Source organism: Bos mutus, chromosome 5 (genome assembly GCF_027580195.1).
Source record: "Bos mutus isolate GX-2022 chromosome 5, NWIPB_WYAK_1.1, whole genome shotgun sequence".
Classification (NCBI taxonomy): Eukaryota; Metazoa; Chordata; class Mammalia; order Artiodactyla; family Bovidae; genus Bos; species Bos mutus.
Window position 1 is genome coordinate 75,180,475 of NC_091621.1, and position 22,385 is coordinate 75,202,859.

The 22,385-nt window shown below is 39.4% G+C and overlaps 1 protein-coding gene across 3 annotated transcripts; it reads right to left on the reverse strand.

Moving 5' to 3' along the window:
- Window positions 1-769: 769 nt before the first annotated feature.
- LOC102278444 (oxidized low-density lipoprotein receptor 1) lies at window positions 770-12,184 on the reverse strand. 3 transcript variants are annotated; one of them, XM_005898864.3, is made up of 6 exons: window positions 12,033-12,184; window positions 10,113-10,208; window positions 8,364-8,609; window positions 3,046-3,185; window positions 2,610-2,725; window positions 773-2,005 (listed from the first exon to the last, which is right to left on the reverse strand). In XM_005898864.3, exons 1-6 carry the CDS (start codon window positions 12,100-12,102, stop codon window positions 1,861-1,863), a joined length of 813 nt encoding a protein of 270 aa, XP_005898926.1. In that variant the 5' UTR covers window positions 12,103-12,184; the 3' UTR covers window positions 773-1,860. The 3 variants fall into 3 exon arrangements, with proteins under 3 accessions (XP_070227172.1, XP_005898926.1, XP_005898925.1); XM_005898863.3 differs by having other exon boundaries at window positions 774-2,005; window positions 12,024-12,179; XM_070371071.1 differs by lacking the exon at window positions 10,113-10,208 and having other exon boundaries at window positions 770-2,005; window positions 12,024-12,182.
- Window positions 12,185-22,385: the final 10,201 nt, after the last annotated feature.

Sequence of the window (22,385 nt, forward strand, 5' to 3'; positions counted from 1 at the left end):
AAACAAATAGTACCAATTTTACATAAAATCTTTCCAAAAATTGACATGAAGAAGTACTTCTCTGAAACCTAAACCTGATGAAGCCTTTACATGAAAAAAAATTACATATCAGTATCCTTCATAAACATAGTTGCAGAAATCCTAAGCCAAACTTTAGTGAATATAAAATTTGGTGATATATTAAAGTGATAATTTTAACCCCAAGAATAATTTTAATCCCAAGAATCCAAAGATGGCTTAGCCTTCTCTAATTATACAGTGTGATTTACCTTGTTAGAAAAAAAATAAAAGTATATAATCGTATCAATAGATGTAGGAAAAATATTAGACAAATCAATGTGTTAGTCTCTCAGTCATGTCCAACTCTTTGTGATTCCTTGGATAGGAATCCCCACTAGGCTTCTCTGTCCATGGAATTCTCCAGGCAAGAATTCTAGAGTAGGTTGCCATTTTCTTCTCAAGACAAATCAATACCCATTCCTAATAAAACCTCTCAGTATTATAGGAATAAAAGGAAAATTCCTCAAACTGGTTAATTTCATTTGTGAAAAATACACAGCACCATATTTAATAGTATAACATTGAATGACTTATTCCAAAATCAAGAACAAAAAAAAGATATGTACTCTCACCATTCTTATTCAATATTTGACTAGAGATTCTAGTCCATGAAATCAGGCAAGGGAAAGAAAAATAAATCATCCAGAAAGGAAAAAAAAAAGTATTTTTTTTCACATAACATGATTATATATATAGAAAATCCAATGAAATACACACAGAAAAAACTTACCAGAAGAAATAAGTGAGTTTATCAAGGTTTCAGGGTATAATATTAATATCAAACTTTATTATAATTCTACATACTAGCAGAAGACTTTGAAAATAAAAACAACAAATGATAACAATACTATCTACAGTAGCATAAATAATGTGAAATACATGATGATAATCTAACAATATCTACACAAAGAACATTAAAAAGCATTGCTTAAAGAAAATAAGGAATACCTAAATAGAGCAATACACCTTTTTCATGAGTTGAACAAATTAGTATTTTTAAGAATTCAATTTTCCCTAAATTTATGTATGGATTCAGTGCAATTCAAAATTTCAAGTTTTTTTAGAAATGGACAAGCCAATTTAAGACAGAAATACAAAAGCATAGATTAACCAAACAACTCTAAAAAAGAACAACAATGAATAACTACTACCATGTGATTCCAAGATATATTAAAGAACCATAGAATTCAAAATATCATGGTGATGTTGTAAGCCAAGAATAATAAATAAATAAATGGAAAGGAATAGAAAATCCAGAAATAGAGCCAGGCATGTATGGATAATTGTTGACAACAGTGCAAAGGCAATGTAGTGAAGGAAGAATAGTCTTTTCAGCAAATGTTGCAAAAACAATTGAATACTCACAAGCAAAAAACAAACAGAAAACTTCCATACATCCATATATCACTTAGAAATTAATCTAAAATAAGTTCTAGATTTCCATGTAAAATCTAAAACTCTACAATGTCTAGAAGAAAGCATAGGACAAAAGTGAGAAAAATGCTGTGACCTTGAGTTAGGCAACAAGTTCTTAGAAACAATGGAAACAGGAAAATTGACTTCTCTGAAGTCCTGCAGGGGAGGACTTGAAACAAGTTAGGGAAAAATATACAGAGGGAATTGCAACTTTTGCTATCAAGGTGCCAGGCAGCTGGGCCAGTCTCTGCTAAGGAGTTCTGCACTCAACCAGTAGCAGGCATTTCCCTGGGCTCTAATGGTTTACATCTAAGTGATGAAGTATAGCTTAAATTCCAGAAGAGAATTCAAAGGTTTCCTTCTTTTCCTCCAGATCCTTCAAATTCACTGTGCTCTCAATAGATTCGCCTTCTTTTGACATATACTGAATGCAGTTAAAATGCAGTTTTCAGCAAAAACAGTTCCCCTTTGAATATATGCACAGGTCCCTGAAGGATACATACGGGAAACAGCTCCCTGAATTCTAAACCTGCAGGCAGGGAGAAAAAAAAAAACAGAAAAATTAGATTTACTGCCACCTTGTCTTAAAGCTTCAAGTCATTAATAAATGTGAGCAGGAAAAGGTAAGAGAAGATCTGAATGGGTAAATGGGCAGGTCCTTGTGTGAGAGAGTTGGAGAGAGAGATTCAGAAATTCCCCAGGCTTTTTTCCAGCAAGAGTAGGACACTGCATGGAATGCAGCAGTAACTTCACTAGTAGGTTCAGTGAAGAATAAGAAACTTACGGACTTCCCTGGTTGTTCAGTGGATAAGAATCTGCCTGCCAATGCAGGAGACATGTGTTCGATCCCTGGTCTGGCAAGATCCCATATGCCTTGGAGCAACTAAGCCCATATGCCACAGCTACTGAGCCTGTGCTCTACAGCCCAAGAGCCACAACTACTGAAGCCCATCCCCTAGAACCCATGCCTGGCAATAAGAGAAGCCACTGCAGTGAGAAGCCCACACATCACATGAGGGAGCAGCCCATGCGCGTGACAACTAGGGAAAGCCTACACAAAGCAACAAAGACCCGGTGCAGTCAAAGATAGAAATAAATAAATAAACAAAACTAAAAAAGAGCATCAAACTTACAAGTGGGGCGTCAAAGGAGTACCATCTTCCCAAAGCCACGAGTAATTGGGTTTCCTCATTGACAACCCCATCCAGAAGGGGAAACTGGAATGGGCAATCGTTTGCTGGATGAATTCCTGTGGGGAGTAACATTTCTGTGTCGATGAATGAGTGGATGTGGACTTTTTAGATTAGAGTCACAAAACTAAAGAACTCAAAAAGAACTTTGACATCTTCTCCATGGCTTTACAGCGATGTCTAGTGGAGCCTAGAAATGCTTAGTAACCTGTCCATCCAAGGTCATGCACATATCCAGTGGCCACACAAGGCTAGAAATCATGTACATGTTCTGATTCTTAAGCAAGCACTCCTCTACTGAGGGTCTAAACAAGATCTACTTACCTATGACCCAATATTCCAGCCCGACACACATCCCATACATCTGTTGAACACTCACCAGTTCATCTGTGCTATTAATCTTCAGCAAGTGGGCATCCAAAGACAAGCAGTTCTCCTGGCTTTTTTCCCAATTAAAAGAGCCAGAGGAAAATTGGTAACAGTTTTCTTCATGCCAGAGCCAGTCTTGGGGACAAGGACCTAGGAAATATAGTATATCTAATCAGTGAGTTATGCCTGAGAAAAGATATTAATATTTCTACAATTCTTAACTCAGTTCACCTCTCAGGACTCCCACATGCATACCATCTCTTCTTAGTCAGAATTACACCCAGACTCTGCAAATCTCTAAATAGCCTAGAGTCTTTATTTCTCCATTTTTTTTTTTTTTTTGGAGAAAAAGAAATGCATTCTGATTTTAGAAAACTAAATTAAAAAGCGAGGCTATTAAAAAGCAAGGCTTGAGCTGGGATGTAATATTAGAAACTGATCTATTTTTTAAAAAATTATGTTTGGAACTATGGAAATGAGAGTTAGGGGATGAATATTTAGTAGCTATTCTGTAACTAAAAGATGTACTTATATATTTTAAAACTTCATCTCTTTGAATAACAAATTTAGGCTTAGATCCTGTAACTCTTACTTCTGAATAGGTAGCCCTGTGAGGCTTTTGAGTACTTGAGTCATGGCTCATCTGCAGTGAGATTTGCAGTATGTATAAAATATACCTAATTTTGAAAGCTTAGTATGAAAAAAAGAATGTAAAATAATGCATGAATAATATTTATACTGATTAGTGTTGCAATAATATTTCAAGTATATTGGATGAAATAAAATACGTCACTAAAATTAATTTCATCTCTTTAATTTTTCATGTGGCTCCTATTGGGGTGGCCAAAAAGTTTGTTCAAGTTTTTTCTGTAATATTTTATAGAATAATAGAAGCTTTAACATTCCATATGTGGTATACCCTGTATTTTCTTTTGGACAGAGCTGCTTTAGGGAGAACAGTATATGGAGGCAAAGTGGGCATCTCCATTTCAACAAGATTTCAGTAGGTAGAGAGTTTTCAGCAGCAAAATTCCCAGGAAGTCCAAAAACCTCAGGGCTTAGGCAACAGGCAAAAACGTGATGGTGTCTGTGTGTCTGTGTGTGTTAGTTGCTCAGTCATGTCTGACTCTTTGTGACCGCGTGGGCTGTAGCTTGCCAGGCCCGTCTGTCCATGGGATTTCTTAAGCAAAAATACTAGAGTGGGCTGCCATGTCCTTCTCCAGGGGAACTTCCCGACCCAGGGATTGAACCCAGGTATCCTGCATTGCAAGCAGACTCTTTCCTGTCTGGGCCACCAGGGAAACCTGTCTATGTGTTTACAGATATTTTAAACACTCCCCGATTCCTTCTCTTCCGTTCCCTCTTCCTCTCACTTCACCTCACCTTTTTCTCCCTCTCATCCTTCCCCTTTCTTCCTTTCTTCATTACCATCATCACCATCTCTCCTGTGTGTTAGTAATACTTGAAACCTCTCTACTAGGGAACAAAGCCCTTTGTGCTACTCTGTGACCAAAAATATAAAAATCAAATCCTTGAGAAAGGCAACATTTCAATTTCACTTTATGGCGTAAAATCATGAGATAATTTTGTAAGAACAGGCTTTATCAGAGAGGTCAAAATAGAAGGCAGTGAACTACAAAAGGAGAAAGTGAATGAAAGAGGACATACAGAACACCAGGCTGAAAGCAAAGAATGCAAGATTCTTCTCAATTTGCATAGTCCTGTCTTACTATGTTGAAGGAAAGAGAATATTGGCTTTCTTGAACTAAAAGAAAAGTCTAGGTAGGTTTTCCAAGTCATGAAAAAGTGAAAAAGATGAATCTCATGATGTATTCAAACCACCTGTATTTCTTTAATCATTTTTTATTTAACAAACCCAAAAACTGCTAGGTGCCATTAATGGTTGGCAATAATTTTATGTATTAGCTCATTTAATCCTCATAACAACAGTATGTATAAGTTCATTCATTTTCTTCATTTGGAAGAGAAAATGAGAATTTGAACTTAGGCAGTCTAAATCCAGCATCTGTGTGTTTTATCAGTATATCCCATGTGTGTGTGCTCAGTCACTTCAGTAGTGTCTGACGCTTTGTGACCCTCCAGGCTCCTCTGTCCATGGGATTCTCCAGGCAGGAATACTGGAGTGGGTTGCCATATCCTCTTCCAGGGGATCTTCCCAACCCAGGGATTGAACTGTGGCTCCAGCTACTACTACATTGCAGGCGGATTATTTACACACTGAGCCACTTGGGAAGCCCCCATTATATCACATTACCTCTCAAGCTCCTGAGTTTGAATGAATTGAGGAAATACTTCTTGGTGCCCATCAAGACATGTTGACACAGTGTTTTGAGGTAAATCTGGAACTTGCCACTTTTAACAAACTACTTGGGTGACAATTACGTACACTAAAAGTTGAGAACCACCGCTAATTTCAGTGCTAAAATATCTGTTACTTGGAAGGCACTGCATCTTTCTAGCTGGCTGACCTCAAGCAAACTACATATGCAAATTTCCCAGCATCTCACCCTCTTCATACTTTTATGGAGAATCACAGACTTGTCAGTAAGAAAGATAAAACTTATCTCAAACTTGGGAAAACTGGCATATTTTTCTGCATAGTATTTTATTGCTGCTTTTGAGAATCTTCTCAAAGCTGCTTGATGAAAGGCATGTCTGCCAGCAGAAGACACAACATCTAGTATTTTTGATTAGTTGTCTAAACTTGGCACCTCTAGAAGATGGTTCTGAACAGTCCTGACATAGTTTTACTCCCATACGACTGATAAAAACAAGACTAGTTTATGGCCCCACCTGTGAAATAAACTATTTTTGATATGTAGCTATGTCTGCTTATATAAACATCCCTGTCCTTGATATATTAGGATCCTTCCTTTAAGCCTTATTTGAGATGGTTTTATTTCCTCAGCTGTTCTTTCCTTAAAGAGATTAATTGACACTTGCTTTAAAAAATCAGCTTGTCTAAAAATTTCTGCTTATTTTGGAAATTTAAATAACCCTGGCTGGAAGAAGCACAAGCTGGAATCAAGATTGCCAGAAGAAATATCAATAATCTCAGATATGCAGACGACACCACCCTTATGGCAGAAAGTGAAGAGGAACTAAAAAGCCTCTTGATGGAAGTGAAAGAGGAGAGTAAAAAAGTTGGCTTAAAGCTTAACATTCAGAAAACTAAGATCATGGCATCTGGTCCCATCACTTCACAGGAAATAGATGGGGAAACAGTGGAAACAGTGTCAGACTATTTTTTTTTGGGCTCCAAAATCACTGAGATGGTGACTGCAGCCATGAAATTAAAAGACACTCCTTGGAAGGGAAGTTATGACCAACCTAGACAGCATATTAAAAAGCATAGACTTTTGCCAAGAAAGGTGCTTTTAGTCAAGGCTATGGTTTTTCCGGTGGTCATGTATGGATGTGAGAGTTGGACTGTGAAGAAAGCTGTGCCGATGAATTGATGCTTTTAAACTGTGGTGTTAGAGAAGACTCTTGAGAGTCCCTTAGACTGCAAGGAGATCCAACCAGTCCATCATAAAGGAGATCAGTCCTGTGTGTTCACTGGAAGGATTGATGTTGAAGCTTAAACTCCAATACTTTGGCCATCTCATGTGAAAAGTTGACTCATTGGAAAAGACCCTAATGCTGGGAAGGATTGAGGGCAGGAGGAGAAGGGGACGACAGAGGATGAGATAGCTGGACGGCGTCACTGACTCGATGGACATGGGTTTGGGTGGACTCGGGGAGTTGGTGATGGACAGGGAGGCCTGGAGTGCTGTGATTCATGGGTTCGCAAAGAGTCGGACACTACTGAGCCACTGAACTGAACTGAACTGTACATACTGAGGGCCTCCCAGGTAGCTCAGTGGTAAAGTATCTGCCTGCCAATGCAGGAGACGTGGGTTTAATTCCTGGGTTGAGAAGATCTCCTGGAGTAGGAAATGGCTACCCACTCCAGTGTTTTTGCCCAGAGAAATCCATGGACAGAGGACCCTGGTGGGTTACAGCCCAAGGAGTCACAGAGTCGGGCATAACTGAGCACATACGTACTGAAGGTATTTGTAAACTGCAAAAGTTTATACGAACCTACTTATCATTAAACTTACCTGGGTTTCAACTTTTTGATCTATAAAATAAATGCATGGGTATCTGTAAACTCTTACTATGTAATCTTTAGTCAACAAAATTACATGGTTGAGGCCATGAGCGATATAAGCAAGAAGCTGGAGAAATCTGTTTATTAGTGGCAGTTAGGTGCTAGTGTCCAGAATAAGATTCTCAGGCACCCCACCAAGAAAGCAAGGTATTACCAAAAGTGACTACATTTCACACTTTCTAATGCTCCCCATGAATAAAACACATACCTGATTTAATTATACACTGTTGAAAAATGAAATAGTACATATGGATCACTTCTGTAATATTATCAGAGTTCACATTATCCTCTCCTGGTTACAGATGCTACTATTTCTACCACCTCCTAGATTCTGAGTTCACTTCGTTGACTGAGATCAATCAGTTTTTCTCATATGCACTGACTTCCTGGGTCCCTCACATTTTTGTCTGATTTGAAGTATCTACTTAACACTTAAAAGCCAGCTCACCTCTATTGACTCAATTTATGTTGATGTAGTTGTATACTTTAAGAAACAGTCCCATAGAATAAAGCTAATGAAGAGGTGGGAATCCTCAGGACAAAGGAGACCACTTGGGAAAAGAAATCAGTGATTATGATACATTGGAATGGAAAAAGATGAGAATCTGTACAAAGAAGTGGGAGGATTCTGCCAGAAAATCTCAAAACTAAAGTCTTAAAAAGAAAGAGAAAACTCTTGTGAGGAAGGGAATCTTAAACCCACCAGAAAGTGTGGTTGATTGAATCAGATAATCTCAAGAATTTGACATGTGATAGAGTGAGGATGACATGGAATAGGGGCTTCCTTGGTGGCTCAGAGGGTAAAGCATCTGCCTGCAATGCAGGAGACCTAGGTTCGATTCCTGGGTCTGGAAGATCCCCTGGAGAAGGAAATGGCAACTTTCCTTTTCTGGTATTCTTGCCTGAAAAATTCCATGGACGGAGGAGCCTGGTGGGCTACAGTCCATGGGATCACAAAAAGTCAGACACGACTGAGCAACTTCACTCTCCAGAGCTAGGATGACAAAAATAGAGGACCTCTAATGTAGAACCTGATGAATGAAAAATGATACAGACATCTATACACCAATATTGTCCTTGGGACATTTCAAAAGAAAGGTTAAGATTTACAGATAAACTTCTATTGTCTCTCTGGACCCCTCTCTCCCTCATACCTGAATAGTTTGCTGCCTCTTTCAGAACTTCTTGGAGATTCAGGTTCTGGCGATGAAGTTCCATTAGTTTCTTGGATTTCTCATCCAGCTTGTGGGCAAGGGTTTCTATCATTTCTTTGAGTTCCTTCTGTGACTCCTGGGCAGATTTTTCTGATCGGCGCTGGGCTAAAATCTGTCCCTCCAGGATATCTTCCTGGTGAGTAATATTTGCTTGCTGTTGCTTTATGAGATCAGAGACCTGGGATACTAAATTAGAACTAAATTTAGATTCCAATTCCAATTCCCAATAAAAAAATTCCTCCACTGGATTTTGAAGAAATCAAAGAGCAGAATCAAGCCATCTGTTTTGACAACAAATCAACCCAACTTTACTCAAATTATGGATTTGGAAGTTATTTTATATTTCTGCAATATACATACATATATATATATTAATGTTGAAAAATGTCTCAGATACTTGTGATAAAAAACAAACAAACAAACAGGAATTTACTTGTTACTGAGAGTTAGACACAAGTTAAAAGAAATCACAAGTTAAATCATTCATCAGTGGCATAAGTAAAATGTAGATAATATAAAATAGGCAGACACCAATCATACTCAGTGACTATTAGTAGCACTTGTCATTAATGATTTACTCTACTGTGTATTAATTCTGTGTCTTAATTGCCCTCTCCCCACCTTCCACACTTCCTGATTTTACATAAAAACTGTGACACTCACCCTGTTTTTGAGAAACTCTCCCATGGGACTATTTTAAGCTGCTTTCGCAAGAATATGAAAACAATTTTTCAATTTTAGCTTTTTTTTTTTTTTGTCTTTAGAAAGAGTGGAGATGAAAGGAAGGTTGTGAAATCAAGCAGGCAACAAATGTTAAGGGTCCAATGTCTCGATTCTATAAGTTTTATGGTTCAGTACGAAGTAGACCCTTTGGCTTGAAACCCATACTTGACCCTGTTAAAAAGTGATCAGAACCTCAAAGGAAGACTCTTCCAATGACCACCACTGAGTCAAGGGCTCTTCTCCCACATCATTAGGAAAGGATTTATAGGTCCAAAGTGTTTATAGATTGAAAAAATAAGTGATTTTTGACCTTAAACACCATTGAGGAACAAATTAGCACTTCAAAGGCCTTCATAAATTGGATTCTAGGATTCTAGAGAGCCAAAATAGCTCAAAGCTATAACCTAAATATATACGTGGATTAGATGTATGATCACCGCCATTTTTTTCCCTTCTTGGTCACTTTCACCTTTTCATTTCTTTTCCTTTGACATCCCCTCTTTCCTAAATGGCCATATTGTAAATCCAAAGACTGTTTTATTTTAAATATTGTATTTATGAAGACTGTGTTTCTGAGTTAACTTTAAATTGGTATTTAATCATTTGTATTAAAACTCAATGTGAACTAAATGAAGTGTCTTTTTATGGGTCCCTCCGGTGATCTTATGGGTTAGTAACTTCAAATTATTTCCTTCCTCATTATTCTGGGATTTAAATGGACTCTATCCATGAAGTTCCGGAAACAAAATCAAACAAAAACCTAATATCCGTAATCTTCATCCATGCCTCAATCTATTTGAGGGAAGAACACAATAAACTCATTCATCTTCCCATTCACTCCTAAAAACAGTCTGCCTCAAATGTATCTAAATCAAGGTGGCTTATAGTTACTATGAAACCAACTAATAAACCCTGTTTATAAGCCCTCATTTTTTTTTCTCCCTTCTTTCCTGCTTCAGCACTTACATTGCAGTATCAACAATATAACAGTCACCAGTAATCCCAGACAAAGGACCCCTAGAGTCACAGCAGCAGGGTACCACCTCCAAGAGGAAACAAAACCTAGAGTGATTCAGAAAGACAAAAATGATGGAGGTAAGTGGTCAAACAATTCTTTGGATCCAGCCTGTACCTGGCACTTTGCACTACTTACTTCTAGTCTTTCCAATGACTCTGCAAATAATTCACTGTCCACATTTACAGGCAAAAAATATGAGCAGTTAAAAACTTTAAGTAATTTACCCGTGGTCACACAACTGATGAAATTTAGGAGCTGGGATTCAATATCAGATATTTGACTCCAAGGATCTGATTCTAGTTAAGTTCAATTTTTTTTTTCTTTTTTCTTTTTGGCCTTGCCACTCTAAACTTCCCTGCCCAGGGACCAAAGTCATGCCCATGACATTGGAAGCATGGAATCCTAACCACTGGATCACCTGGGAATTCTCCAAGTATCTGATTCTAAAGCATATACTTTGTCTCAAGAAACTCTCAGTGCAGCTTGGTTGGATCAACTTCCACCACAAGGCAGAGAGTCTGATATTTTCAGTACAGACCATGTGTATGTATGCATATGTGTGCACACACACCCACACTCCCTACACACATAACCACCGTTATAAGTAACATATAATAAATGAATACTAGACATCAAACAAGTAAAGTCTTTAGTCAGTTAACCAACTGAGAAAGTCTCAAAGAACTAACATATAATTCTATGCTATTTAGTTTTTATTTCATTAAAAATAAATACATCTTGGACCTGGGGTTATTGACCAAAGAAAAAATATAAATGAAACTCTTTATTCACTCGATTCATATTAATATCATGTCCTACACTCATACCAGCTATAGCACTCTTGTTACAAGAAAAAAATTCCCCATTATTATAAAAGCAAATCATGTAGCTCACAAGCATATGAATATCTTATTATGAAGTCCATCACCAAAAAAGCACAGATACTACCGGTTCAGAAAGAAAACATTTCAAATAAAGGATTTGGACTCCTCACCTTGTAAGATAAACAAATAAGGCACTGAAAATGTTAACTCTATATGCAAATAAGGAGACTGACAATTCACTGAGTTGCCTAAGATCACACAGATGTTAAGATCCAAACAGAGATCTTTAATTCAGTTTCGAGTAGCTACATGGCTTGGACCATCACATCACAAAAGCTCCAGTGTGAATGAATAATGATTCAAATCAATCAATGATCAAATATTACTATTTTCACTGAGTTATCAAGTGTTAAATGCACTCTACAGATGAATCAAACCAAATAGAAGTTTTGATAGGAAGGAATATGGTTGATTCACTGATTTAAGAGTGATTAAGCTTCTACAATATGTCTGGCAAATTAGTAGAAAGGAAGTTGAAGATAATTATGTGTCTTGCAAATAATTGCTCAATCCTAGCATTGGGAGAAAATATCTGGGTAAATCTTTCAATCGACATTTCCCTCTGGTCAATATTCCTCCCATATTATAGCTCAGTCTTAACTCTACCACTTAATAGCCACATAAAACTGGGTAATTTAGTTAATCCTCCCGGTTACCAGTTAGTCCTCTGTAAAAGGGATATGATAGTAGTCCCAACCTCAAGGTGTAAAGCTTTAATGCATATAAAATGAATATCATAGAAACTAGCCTATAGCAAATGATCAGTAAGAGTTGGTTATCAGCACCCTCTACTACATCATCATTCATACCAAGTTGGCTTATCATTATCTTCTTTAATAACCATTATATCTGACTTGTTTTCCTTTTAAGTAAATGTTATTAACTTTCCCACACCCAGGCATTGTAGTTTTCTACTCCTATATTTAGTTAGTTTACATGTCTAAATTAACTCTGTCCTTGTATTCATTTACCCACCTGTAGTACCTTTTGCTGTCTTGCCATTTGGCTTCTGATCAAGTTGATCTTTCATACCCTTGGGGTCATCAACAGTCATTTTCAAATGTATTCCAAGAATGAGAGGGTGAAGCTGTTGAGGACTTCTACAAAGTAAAAGTTTGTGAGTTCCTGCTGGAGTGTTTAAATAGCTACTGATATCTGGTGGAATGACTCAATCATTGGTAGGAGGAAGGAGCAGCTTTGCTTCATATTGGGAAGTTGGCTGACGCAAATTCTTGAGATATGTCTATTGCAGGAAGGGAAAGTGGTGAATCTGAGAGTGTTTCAGGATATTTCACCAAGTAATTTATGAAAGGGAAAATTGTATTTTCCATGAGCCTTAGAGGAGTGGATTTTTACCCATGCTTCAGATAAGAAAACTGAAATTTAAAAGGCTAAGTCCCACAAAATTTGTAGAAGAGTGTGCATTTAGACCAGATTTTTATTCCAATACCCATAAATGTTTATTTCACTATAACAGACTATTTCTACACTGGGGTCTTTCATAAGTCTCACATTTTCTTTTTTAATTTTGATATTTTTTTTGGTCAGCAATAGGCTTAGGAATTTGGCAGTTAATCACATATGACTCATCTCTCTAGCCATGACAACCTTGGTAATCTTAGAACTTAGGAATGCTATTTCATATAGTGGCAGTATAGAGAAATTTGCAGCAGATGGAGCTAGTTTGTTTTTTTCCTTTACTATTCCCTTGTTCTATAATCCAGGGGAATGTCTTTGGCTATAAATTGGGATACTACAATGTCTACTTGATAATGTAGACAAAGTTGCTGTAGGGATGCAAATAAGATACTGAGTGAAAGTGCTAAGCTTTGTACTTCAAACACAGTAACAACTCAATAAATGATAGCTATTATTATTAGCAGTAGTGACACAGCAGATGGTGACTGCAGCCATGAAATTAAAAGATGCTTACTCCTTGGAAGGAAAGTTATGACTAACCTAGATAGCATATTCAAAAGCAGAGACAATACTTTGCCAACAAAGGTCCGTCTAGTGAAGGTTATGGTTTTTCCTGTGGTCATGTATGGATGTAAGAGTTGGACTGTGAAGAAGGCTGAGTGCCGAAGAATTGATGCTTTTGAACTGTGGTGTTGGAAAGACTCTTGAGAGTCCCTTGGACTGCAAGGAGATCCAACCAGTCCATTCTGAAGGAGATCAGCCCTGGGATTTCTTTGGAAGGAATGATGCTAAAGCTGAAACTCCAGTACTTTGGCCACCTCATGCGAAGAGTTGACTCATTGGAAAAGACTCTGATGCTGGAAGGGATTGGGGGCAAGAGGAGAAGGGGATGACAGAGGATGAGATGGCTGGATGGCATCACTGACTCGATGGACGTGAGTCTGAGTGAACACCAGGAGTTGGTGATGGAGGAGGCCTGGAGTGCTGTGATTCATGGGGTCGCGAAGAGTCGGACACGACTGAACGACAGAACAAACTGAACTGAACTGAACTGAACACTCAGTTCAGTTCAGTCACTCAGTCGTGTCCTACTCTTTGCGACCCCATGAATCGCAGCACACCAGGCCTCCCTGTCCATCACCAACTCCCAGAGTTTATCCAAGTCCATGTCCATTGAGTCAGTGATGCCATCCAACCATCTCATCCTTTGTCGTCCCCTTCTCCTCCTGCCTTCAATCTTTCCCAGCATCAGGGTCTTTTCAAATGAGTCAGCTCTTTGCATCAGGTGGCCAAAGTACTGGAATTTCAGTTTCAACATCAGTCCTTCCAGTGAACACTCAGGATGGATCTCCTTTAGGATGGACTGGTTGGATCTCCTTGCAGTCCAAGGGACTCTCAAGAGTCTTCTCCAACACCACAGTTCAAAAGCATCAATTCTTCGGTGCTCAGCTTTCTTTATAGTCCCATTCTCACATCCATATGTGACCACAGGAAAAACCATAGCCTTGACTAGACGGACCTTTGTTGACACAGTAATGTCTCTGCTTTTTAATATGCTGTCTAGGTTGGTCATAACTTTCCTTCCAAGGAGTGAGCATGTTTTAATTTCATGGCTGCAATTACCGTCTCAGTGATTTTGGAACTCCCCAAATAAAGTCAGCCACTGTTTCCACTGTTTCCCCATCTATTTCCCATGAAGTGATGGGACCGGATGCCATGATCTTAGTTTTCTGAATGTTGAGCTTTAAGCCAACTTTTTCACTCTCCTCTTTCACTTTCATCAAGAGGCTCTTTAGTTCTTCTTCACTTTCTGCCATAAGGGTGGTGTCATCTGCATATCTGAGGTTATTGATATTTCTCCTGGCAATCTTGATTCCAGCCTGTGCTTCCTCCAGCCCAGCGTTTCTCATGATGTACTCTGCATATAAGTTAAACAAGCAGGGTGACAATATACAGCCTTGACGTACTCCTTTTCCTATTTGGAACCAGTCTGTTGTTCCATGTCCAGTTCTAAGTGTTGCTTCCTGACCTGCATACAGGTTTACACTCAACAGAGTTGAATTTTTCATCAAAGAATACATTTTATATGTGTTTGCCTTAAGTCACAAAGATTTCTATGGAATCTCAACAAAGATGTGCTGCTGCTGAGTCACTTCAGTCGTGTCAGACCCTGTGCGACCCCATAGACAGCAGCCCACCAGGCTTCTCTGTTCCTGGGATTCTCCAAGCAAGAATACATTCTCCAGTGCATGAGAATGAAAAGTGAAGTTGCTCAGTCATGTCTGACTCTTTGCGACCCCATGGACTGTAGCCTACCAGGCTCCTCTGTCCATGGGATTTTCCAGATAAGAGTACTGGAGTGGGTTGCCATTTATTCACTGATAAAATTCTCACCTATCCCCCCTCCACCCCCGACAACTTCCTAACCAGAAAAGAAATCTCTCCTTGCAATTATCCTTGCTTAAAAAAAAAAAAAATCCTTATCTATGAGAGATATTTTTTGAATTATTTATGGGCAAAAATGGTGTGATAGCTAATATATGCTTTAAAATATATAAAGAAGGGACTACATAGGGGGCTTCCCTGGTGGTCCAGTGGCTAAGACTCCATGCTGCTAAGGCAGGGGCCCCGAGTTCAATCCCTGGGCAGGGAACTAGATCCCACATGCTGCAACTAAGACCTGGTGTAGCCAAATAAATAAATACTTTTTAAAAAGCAGAGACTACATAAAAGAAGATTGGGGAAAAGTAAATAAATAAAATATTTAGGAAACCATTAGGAAAACTCACCAATATGATAGTTTAATTAGGATTTCATTTCTGTCCCTAAGTACCGGAGACCAAATTGAAAATAGTTTGTCTATCACTTAAAGTGCTACTCTGTGAGACAGTTCACAAAGGAAAACTCAGCATGTAGCCGATATGTCCTCCTCCAATCAGCTTGTAACAAATCAGTGTTACTTTCCTTTTAACTAAAGACCCATTCCATCTCCCTTGATTGTGAATGCCAGGAAGCAAGATTAAATACATTACTGCATTTGCCACAGTAACTGTTCACATAAATAGAATCTCAGGAAATTATTTTAATGATGATTAATAAATACTGAAATGACACCACAATGAAGTAGAAACCTTTTCATTTCTCACAGTGACAGCTATTTTGGAGGCCATCAATATTCTAGTGGATTAAGATGAGCCATTATGGGCTTCCCCCATGGCTCAGCAGTAAAGAATCTGCCTGTGACGCAGGAGACACAGGAGATATGGGTTCAGTCCTGGGCTGGGAAGATCCAGGGGATTTCCTGGAGGAAGAAATGGCAACCCATTCCAGTATTCTTGCTGGGAATATCCCATGGACAGAGGAACCCAGCAAGCTACCATCCATATGGTCCCAAAGAGTCAGACACGACTGAGCACACATACACTAGAAGATGAGACATATAGGTAATTTTGTTGAGGGAAGGGACATGACACATGCTTCTTAGAGCATATCCCATCCTCCTAGCCTTTACGGGTTGTCTTGGGAAGTAGTGTATCAGAAGGATGCATGTGAGTACATAGTTAAAATACCCAAAGAAAATCACACGACCAGAAAGAACTATAGAAGCCCTAAGATTGAGCTAGATCTCTAAGAATTCTGATATTCACCTCCACACTTCACTTATGAGACCCAGAAAAGCATAATCATCCATTGTCCTTTGGGCCAACACTCACAGGAATCTCCCTAAGCAGTCTGGGAATTGGTGCCGAGCTCTACAAATCCTGTACTTCCTTCAGAAACAATTCTTTTTTGTTTTAATAAATCCTCTCAACTTAACATTTAGAGGTTGGACTGTCATTGTCAATTTCTTTTTCCACCTTCATTTTCTATATTCTAACATGCACTGTCAGTTCAGTTCAGTTCAGTTGCTCAGTCATGTCCAACTCTTTGCGACCCCATGAACTGCAGCATGCCAAGCCTCCCTGTCCATCACCAACTCCTGGAGTTTACTCAAACTCATGTCTGTTGAGTCGGTGATGCCATCCAACCATCTCATCCTCTGTTGTCCCCTTCTTCTCCTGTCTTCAATCTTTCCCAGCATCAGGGGCTTTTCAAATGAGTCAGTTCTTCCTATCAGGTGGCCAAAGTATTGGAGTTTCAACTTCAACATCAGTCCTTCCAATGAATATTCAGGACTGATTTCCTTTAGGATGGACTGGTTGAATCTCTTTGCAGTCCAAGGGACTCTCAAGAGTCTTCTCTAACACCACAGTTCAGAAGCATCAGTGCTTCAGCACTCAGTTCTCTTTATAGGACAACTCTCACATCCACATATGACTACTGGAAAAACCATAGCTTTGACTACATGGACTTTTGTTGGCAAAGTAATGTCTCTGCTTTTAATATGCTGTCTAGGTTAGTCTTAACTTTCCTTCCAAGGAGCAAGCATCTTTTAGTTTCATGGCTGAAGTCACCATCTGCAGTGACTTTGGAGCCCCCCAAAATATAGTGTCAGTGTTTCCCCATCTATTTCCCATGAAGTGATGGGACCAGATGCAATGATCTTAGTTTTCTAAATGTTGAGTTTTTGACTTTCCTCTTTCACTTTCATCAAGAGGCTCTTTAGTTCTTCTTCACTTTCTGCCATAAGGGTGGTATCATCTGCATATTTGAGGTTACTGATATTTCTCCCAGCAATCTTGATTCCAGCTTCTGCTTTATCTAGTCCAGTGTTTCTCATGATATACTCTGCATATAGGTTATATAAGCAGGGTGACAATATACAGCCTTGACGTACACCCTTCCCAATTTGGAACCAGTCTATTGTTCCATCTCCAGTTCTAACATGCACTGTGTTGATTCTCAATTACTTTGGTGTTATTCCATCTCTCCATTTAAACTATAAACTCTTGAAAAGTAAGGATTTATTGCCTTCTGTTAAGGAAATCTCATTCTTTTCTACACCAGGCATACCATGTAAATTGTGTTATATTCTACAAACAGTTAACAGTTAGCACATGAGGTTCTCAACTATCAAGACATCACCAGCATGAACTAGATTTTTAAACTACAAAGAAATTTAAGGAAAATCTATCTCAATTGTATTATTTTGAGAAAGTAGAACTAAAGCCGTCCCCCAACACCACAACTCTATTAAGTGGTTTACTATCTTTTTTCTGTCTGATGCTACACAAAAACTCAGTTCACTGTTCTTTCAGTTATATCAGATCATAAAAGACATAGGTGATTTCTTCTGAATGGTATTATAAATGCAGTATGCTGCTGCTGCTGCTGCTAAGTCATTTCAGTCATGCACAACTCTGTGCGACCCCAGAGACAGCAGCCCACCAGGCTCCTCTGTCCCTGGGATTCTCCAGGCAAGAATACTGGAGTGGGTTGCCATTTCCTTCTCCAACGCATAAAAGTGAAAAGTGGAAGTGTAGTCGCTCAGTCATGTCCGATTCTTCAAGACCCCATGGACTGTAGCCCACCAGGCTGCTCCATTCGTGGGATTTTCCACGCAAGCGTACTGGAGTGGATTACCATTGCCTTCTAATGCAGTATGAAACTCTCTCAAAGGATTCAGTGAGAGAGTTTTCATATCACCAAGACAGAGAATATCAATTTCACACAAGACTTTAAACATGTTGTCTGGTAGAGGATACCTGCATTCACTCTCAAACCTTTTCTTTTCATTTGTTTTTATTTTTGGTCACACCCTACCCCTTGCAGGATCTCAGTGTCCCCAAACAGGTGCCTAGAGTCTTAACCACAGGACTGCCAGAGAAGTCCTGCAGACTTTTTCTTGATGTCTCTTGAAGAAGGGACTCAGAGCTCACATGGAGGTGCCGTCATGTGGATAGTGTGAAAAACTAGATCAGTCACTGTCTTCCACGTGATCTAGTTCCTCAGCACGGCCATGTTGAGAGCCATGTTTTGCCTTCTGCTATTCAAGCCCATTAGAAATAAGTGATTTTTTAAAATTGTGACAAATGTTATATACCATTTTAACCATTTTTAGGTGTACAGTTTCATGGCATTAAACACATTCACATTGCTGCTTAACCTTTCACACTATCCATCTCCATAACATTCTCATCTTCTCTAACTGAAACTGTATCCTTTAAACAATAACTCCTGTGATGGTTGATTTTATGCATCAACATGACTGGGTCACAGCCTGCCCAGATATTTGGTCCAACATTCTTCTGAGTGTTTCTGCATGGGTGTTTTTGGATGAGATTACCATTTCAATTACCATTTCAATATGGGCTTCCTTGGTGGCTCAGATGGAAAAAATCTGCCTGCCATGCAGGAAACCCGGGTTCGATTCCTGGGTTGATAAGACCTCCTGGAAAAGGAGTATTCTTCAACCCACACCAGTATTCTTGCCTGGAGAATCCCATGGACAGAGAAGTCTGGTGGGCTACTGTCCATGGGGTAGCAATGAGTCAGACACGACTAACCAGCTAACACTTAATCAGTAGAGTAAAGCAGATTTCTCTCCATGTGAGTGGGTTTCATCCGATCAGTTAAAAGCCTGAATAGAACAAAGGACTAGCCTTCCTCCAAAAAAGAAAAAAAAAAAATTCTCCAAGAGATAGCCTTTGGACTTGGACAGGAACTCACCGCTGACTAGCCTAGGTCTAGACCCTGCCAGCTCACACTACAAATTTAGACTTGCAGCCTCCATAATTGAATGAGTCAATTTCTTATAATAAATCTCTTTAGGTATATAAACAAATTCTATTGGTTTCATTTCCCTGGAAAACCCTGACTCATACAACACCCCACTTCTTCTTCCCCCAGTTTCTGAAACCACCATCCTATTTTTTGCCTTTATGAATCTGACTACTCTAGGAACCTCATACAAGTGGAAGTTTATGATATTTGTCCTTTTACATCTGTCTTATTTCATTTAGCATAATGTCTTTAAGATTCATCCAATGTTTTAGTATATGGGCTTTACCCATATATACCCAGGTGACTCAGTGGTAAAGACCTCGCCTGCAGTGCAGGAGATGCAAAAGATGTGGGTTCAATCTTTGAGTCAGGAAGATCTCCTGGAGAAGGAAATGGCAACCCACTCCAATATTCTTGCCAGGAGGATCCCATGGTCAGAGGAACCTGGCAGGTTACAGTCCATGCAGTTACAGAGTCAGGCATGACTAGAGCATGAACACAACAGCAGTAACATTGTAGCAACTGTCAGAATTTCCTTCCTTTTTAAGGCTGAATAATATTTCACTGCATAAGTATGTCACGTCTTGTTTATCCGTTGATTCATTGAGGAATTTTTGGCTTTTTCCTGTTTTGGAAAGATCCTTGGGGATAATTTCTGCAATCTTTATGTGGCAGATAGGTGGACAGACTTGATAGACTGTAAGTGGTTCTCATTATTCCTGTGTAATCTCTTCCTCTTAAACGTGGGTGGAATCTGTGGCTTGGGATGAAGTAAAGGTGATGTAATGTACGTGATCATGTATATGTGTTTACATAAGGTATTGTGCCTATCTCAAAAGACAAATGTGCATGAATTCTGCCTAGGGGAGCTTAGAAATGAATCCTTTCCCAGTTAAGCCTTTCAGTGAAAATGCAAGCCAGAAAACACCTTGAGCACAGCCTCATGAGACCCTAAGGAGAGGCTCTAACTAAACTGTGCCCACATTTCTGAGCCACAGGTATTGTGAAATAATAAATGTATATCATTTTATATCACTGCTTACATAATTTGTAGTAATGTGTTACATGGCATATAAAACCAGTAATTCTATGATAGTCTTAATCCTCCTATTTTGTTAAACTTCCTTGAGTCTAGTCCTATCACTGACTTTTAGTGCCTCTCAAGTTGCCACTCAATACTTAAACTGGAATATTGGTTTGTGAAATAGAGACGCTATATTTTGTCTTCCTGGTGGAGCTTCCAGTAGTTGTAAGATAGAACTGGTTTCTCCTGTTATAGTATATATTTTTGAAGATCCACTGTTGAACACTTCATAGCTCACCCTAGATGCCTCAGAGTAGTAATAGTCTTAGTCTCTGTTTTGCTGAATGCTTCCCTAGTGGTTCAGCAGTAAAGAATCCACCTGCCAGTGCAGAAGATGAGGGTTCAATCCCTGTGTGGGGAAGATCCCCTGGAGCAGGAAAGGCCAACCCGCTCAAGTATTCTTGCCTGAGAAATCACATGGACAGAAGAATCTGGCGGGCTACAGCCCATGGGGTTGCAACTTAGCAACTAAACAACAACAGCAACAGCAACACTGACCTGACCTAGGCAAGGTCCAAAGGAGAATAATCAAAGGAACCAGACATAAAAAATTCCTTAGCCCCACTTATTACAGGTATTGTATAACAATTCCCTGAAGCATAGGTGAAAAGACCTGTGTACAGTCCCCTCCATTGGTTCCACACCACGTCCTTAACAACCTGGGTACAAGCTAATGATTCACGAGCATAATGGAACCGCAAAATTGTGTAGGGTTGTAATGAGATCATTCCCTTCTGGCTCAGCCACCTGCCCTTCCAATGCAGATTGTCTTCAGTCTTCTCACTTGCCTTCTCTTTCCTCTCTCATCAGTCCCTACATGGATGCTTTGATAGAGACTGAGCTCAGAGTTAAAACTGCCACAAGGCATAATCACTTCCATTTGAATAAACAAGAAGTTCTCTTTCACTAACCCAGTGGTGGAGGAGGGGTAGGGGAGGGGAAGCGGCAGCAGTAATTCTAAGAAAAATAACAAGAAGGTCATTAACAGAATTCCATTTGTTCTAACTTGTTAGGAAGCTGGAGGGCAAAGAGATGATGGCAATCACAAGGCAGGAAAGTACAATGGGGGTGAAAAATGTCATGTTAATAGGAAAACCTGTTCATGCAGGTGACGGCTGGCATGATTGGGAGAGAAGAGGGCCAGGGTAGCAAGGGGAAATATTCAAGAACAGGAATCCCAAGAAAGCTAAAACAAGGTCATGGTGACAATACATGAAGCAGGAGGACATGTTTTGCAGTCTACTGAGGGTAAAAGTCATTGCTGAAACTGAGTGGAAATCAAAATAATCCTGGCTAACACTCACAAAATATTTTTTTCATATCAGGGTTGTATATGTAGCCTGGTGGAATACAGTCCATGGGGTCACAAAGAGTCAGACATGACTAAGCCGTTTTTCACTACATTCACGGTATATGTATTTCATACACATTAACATATTTAATCTAAGTGTATAAAAGTTAGTGTTAGTCACTCAGTCATGTCCAACTCTTTGCAAACCCATGGACGGTAGCCCACCAGGTTCCTCTGTCCATGGGATTCCTCATGCAAGAATACTGGAGTGGGTAGCCATTCCCTTCCCCAGGGGATCTTCCCAACCCAGAGATTGAATCCATGTCTCCTGCATTGCAGGCAGATTCTTTAGCATCTGAGCCGCCATAAGTGTATGAAGTAACTTGATGCTTTTGAATTACGGTTCTGGAGAAGACTCTTGAGAGTCCCTTGGACTTCAAGGAGATGAAACCAGTCAATACAAAAGGAAATCAACCCTGCATATTCACTGGAAGGACTGATGCTGGAGCTGAAGCTCCAATACTTTGGCTACCTGATGCAAAGAGCTGACTCATTGGCAAAAATCCTGATGCTGAGAAAGATTGAGGGCAGGAGGAGAAGAGGGCAGCAGAGGATGAGATGGTTGGATGGCATCACCGACTCAATGGACATGAGTTGGAGCAAACTCCGAGAGACAGTGAAGGGTAGGGAAGCCTGGTGTGCTGCAGTTCATGGGGTCACAAAGAGTTAGACACGACTTAGTAACTAAACAATGAACAATAACAGCAATTATTATTATTACTATTATCCATTTTATATAGGATGAAACTGAGCCAACAGAGAGATGTAATATCTTGCTCAAGATCCCACAGCTAATAAGTGACCAAGTAAGTATTTCACC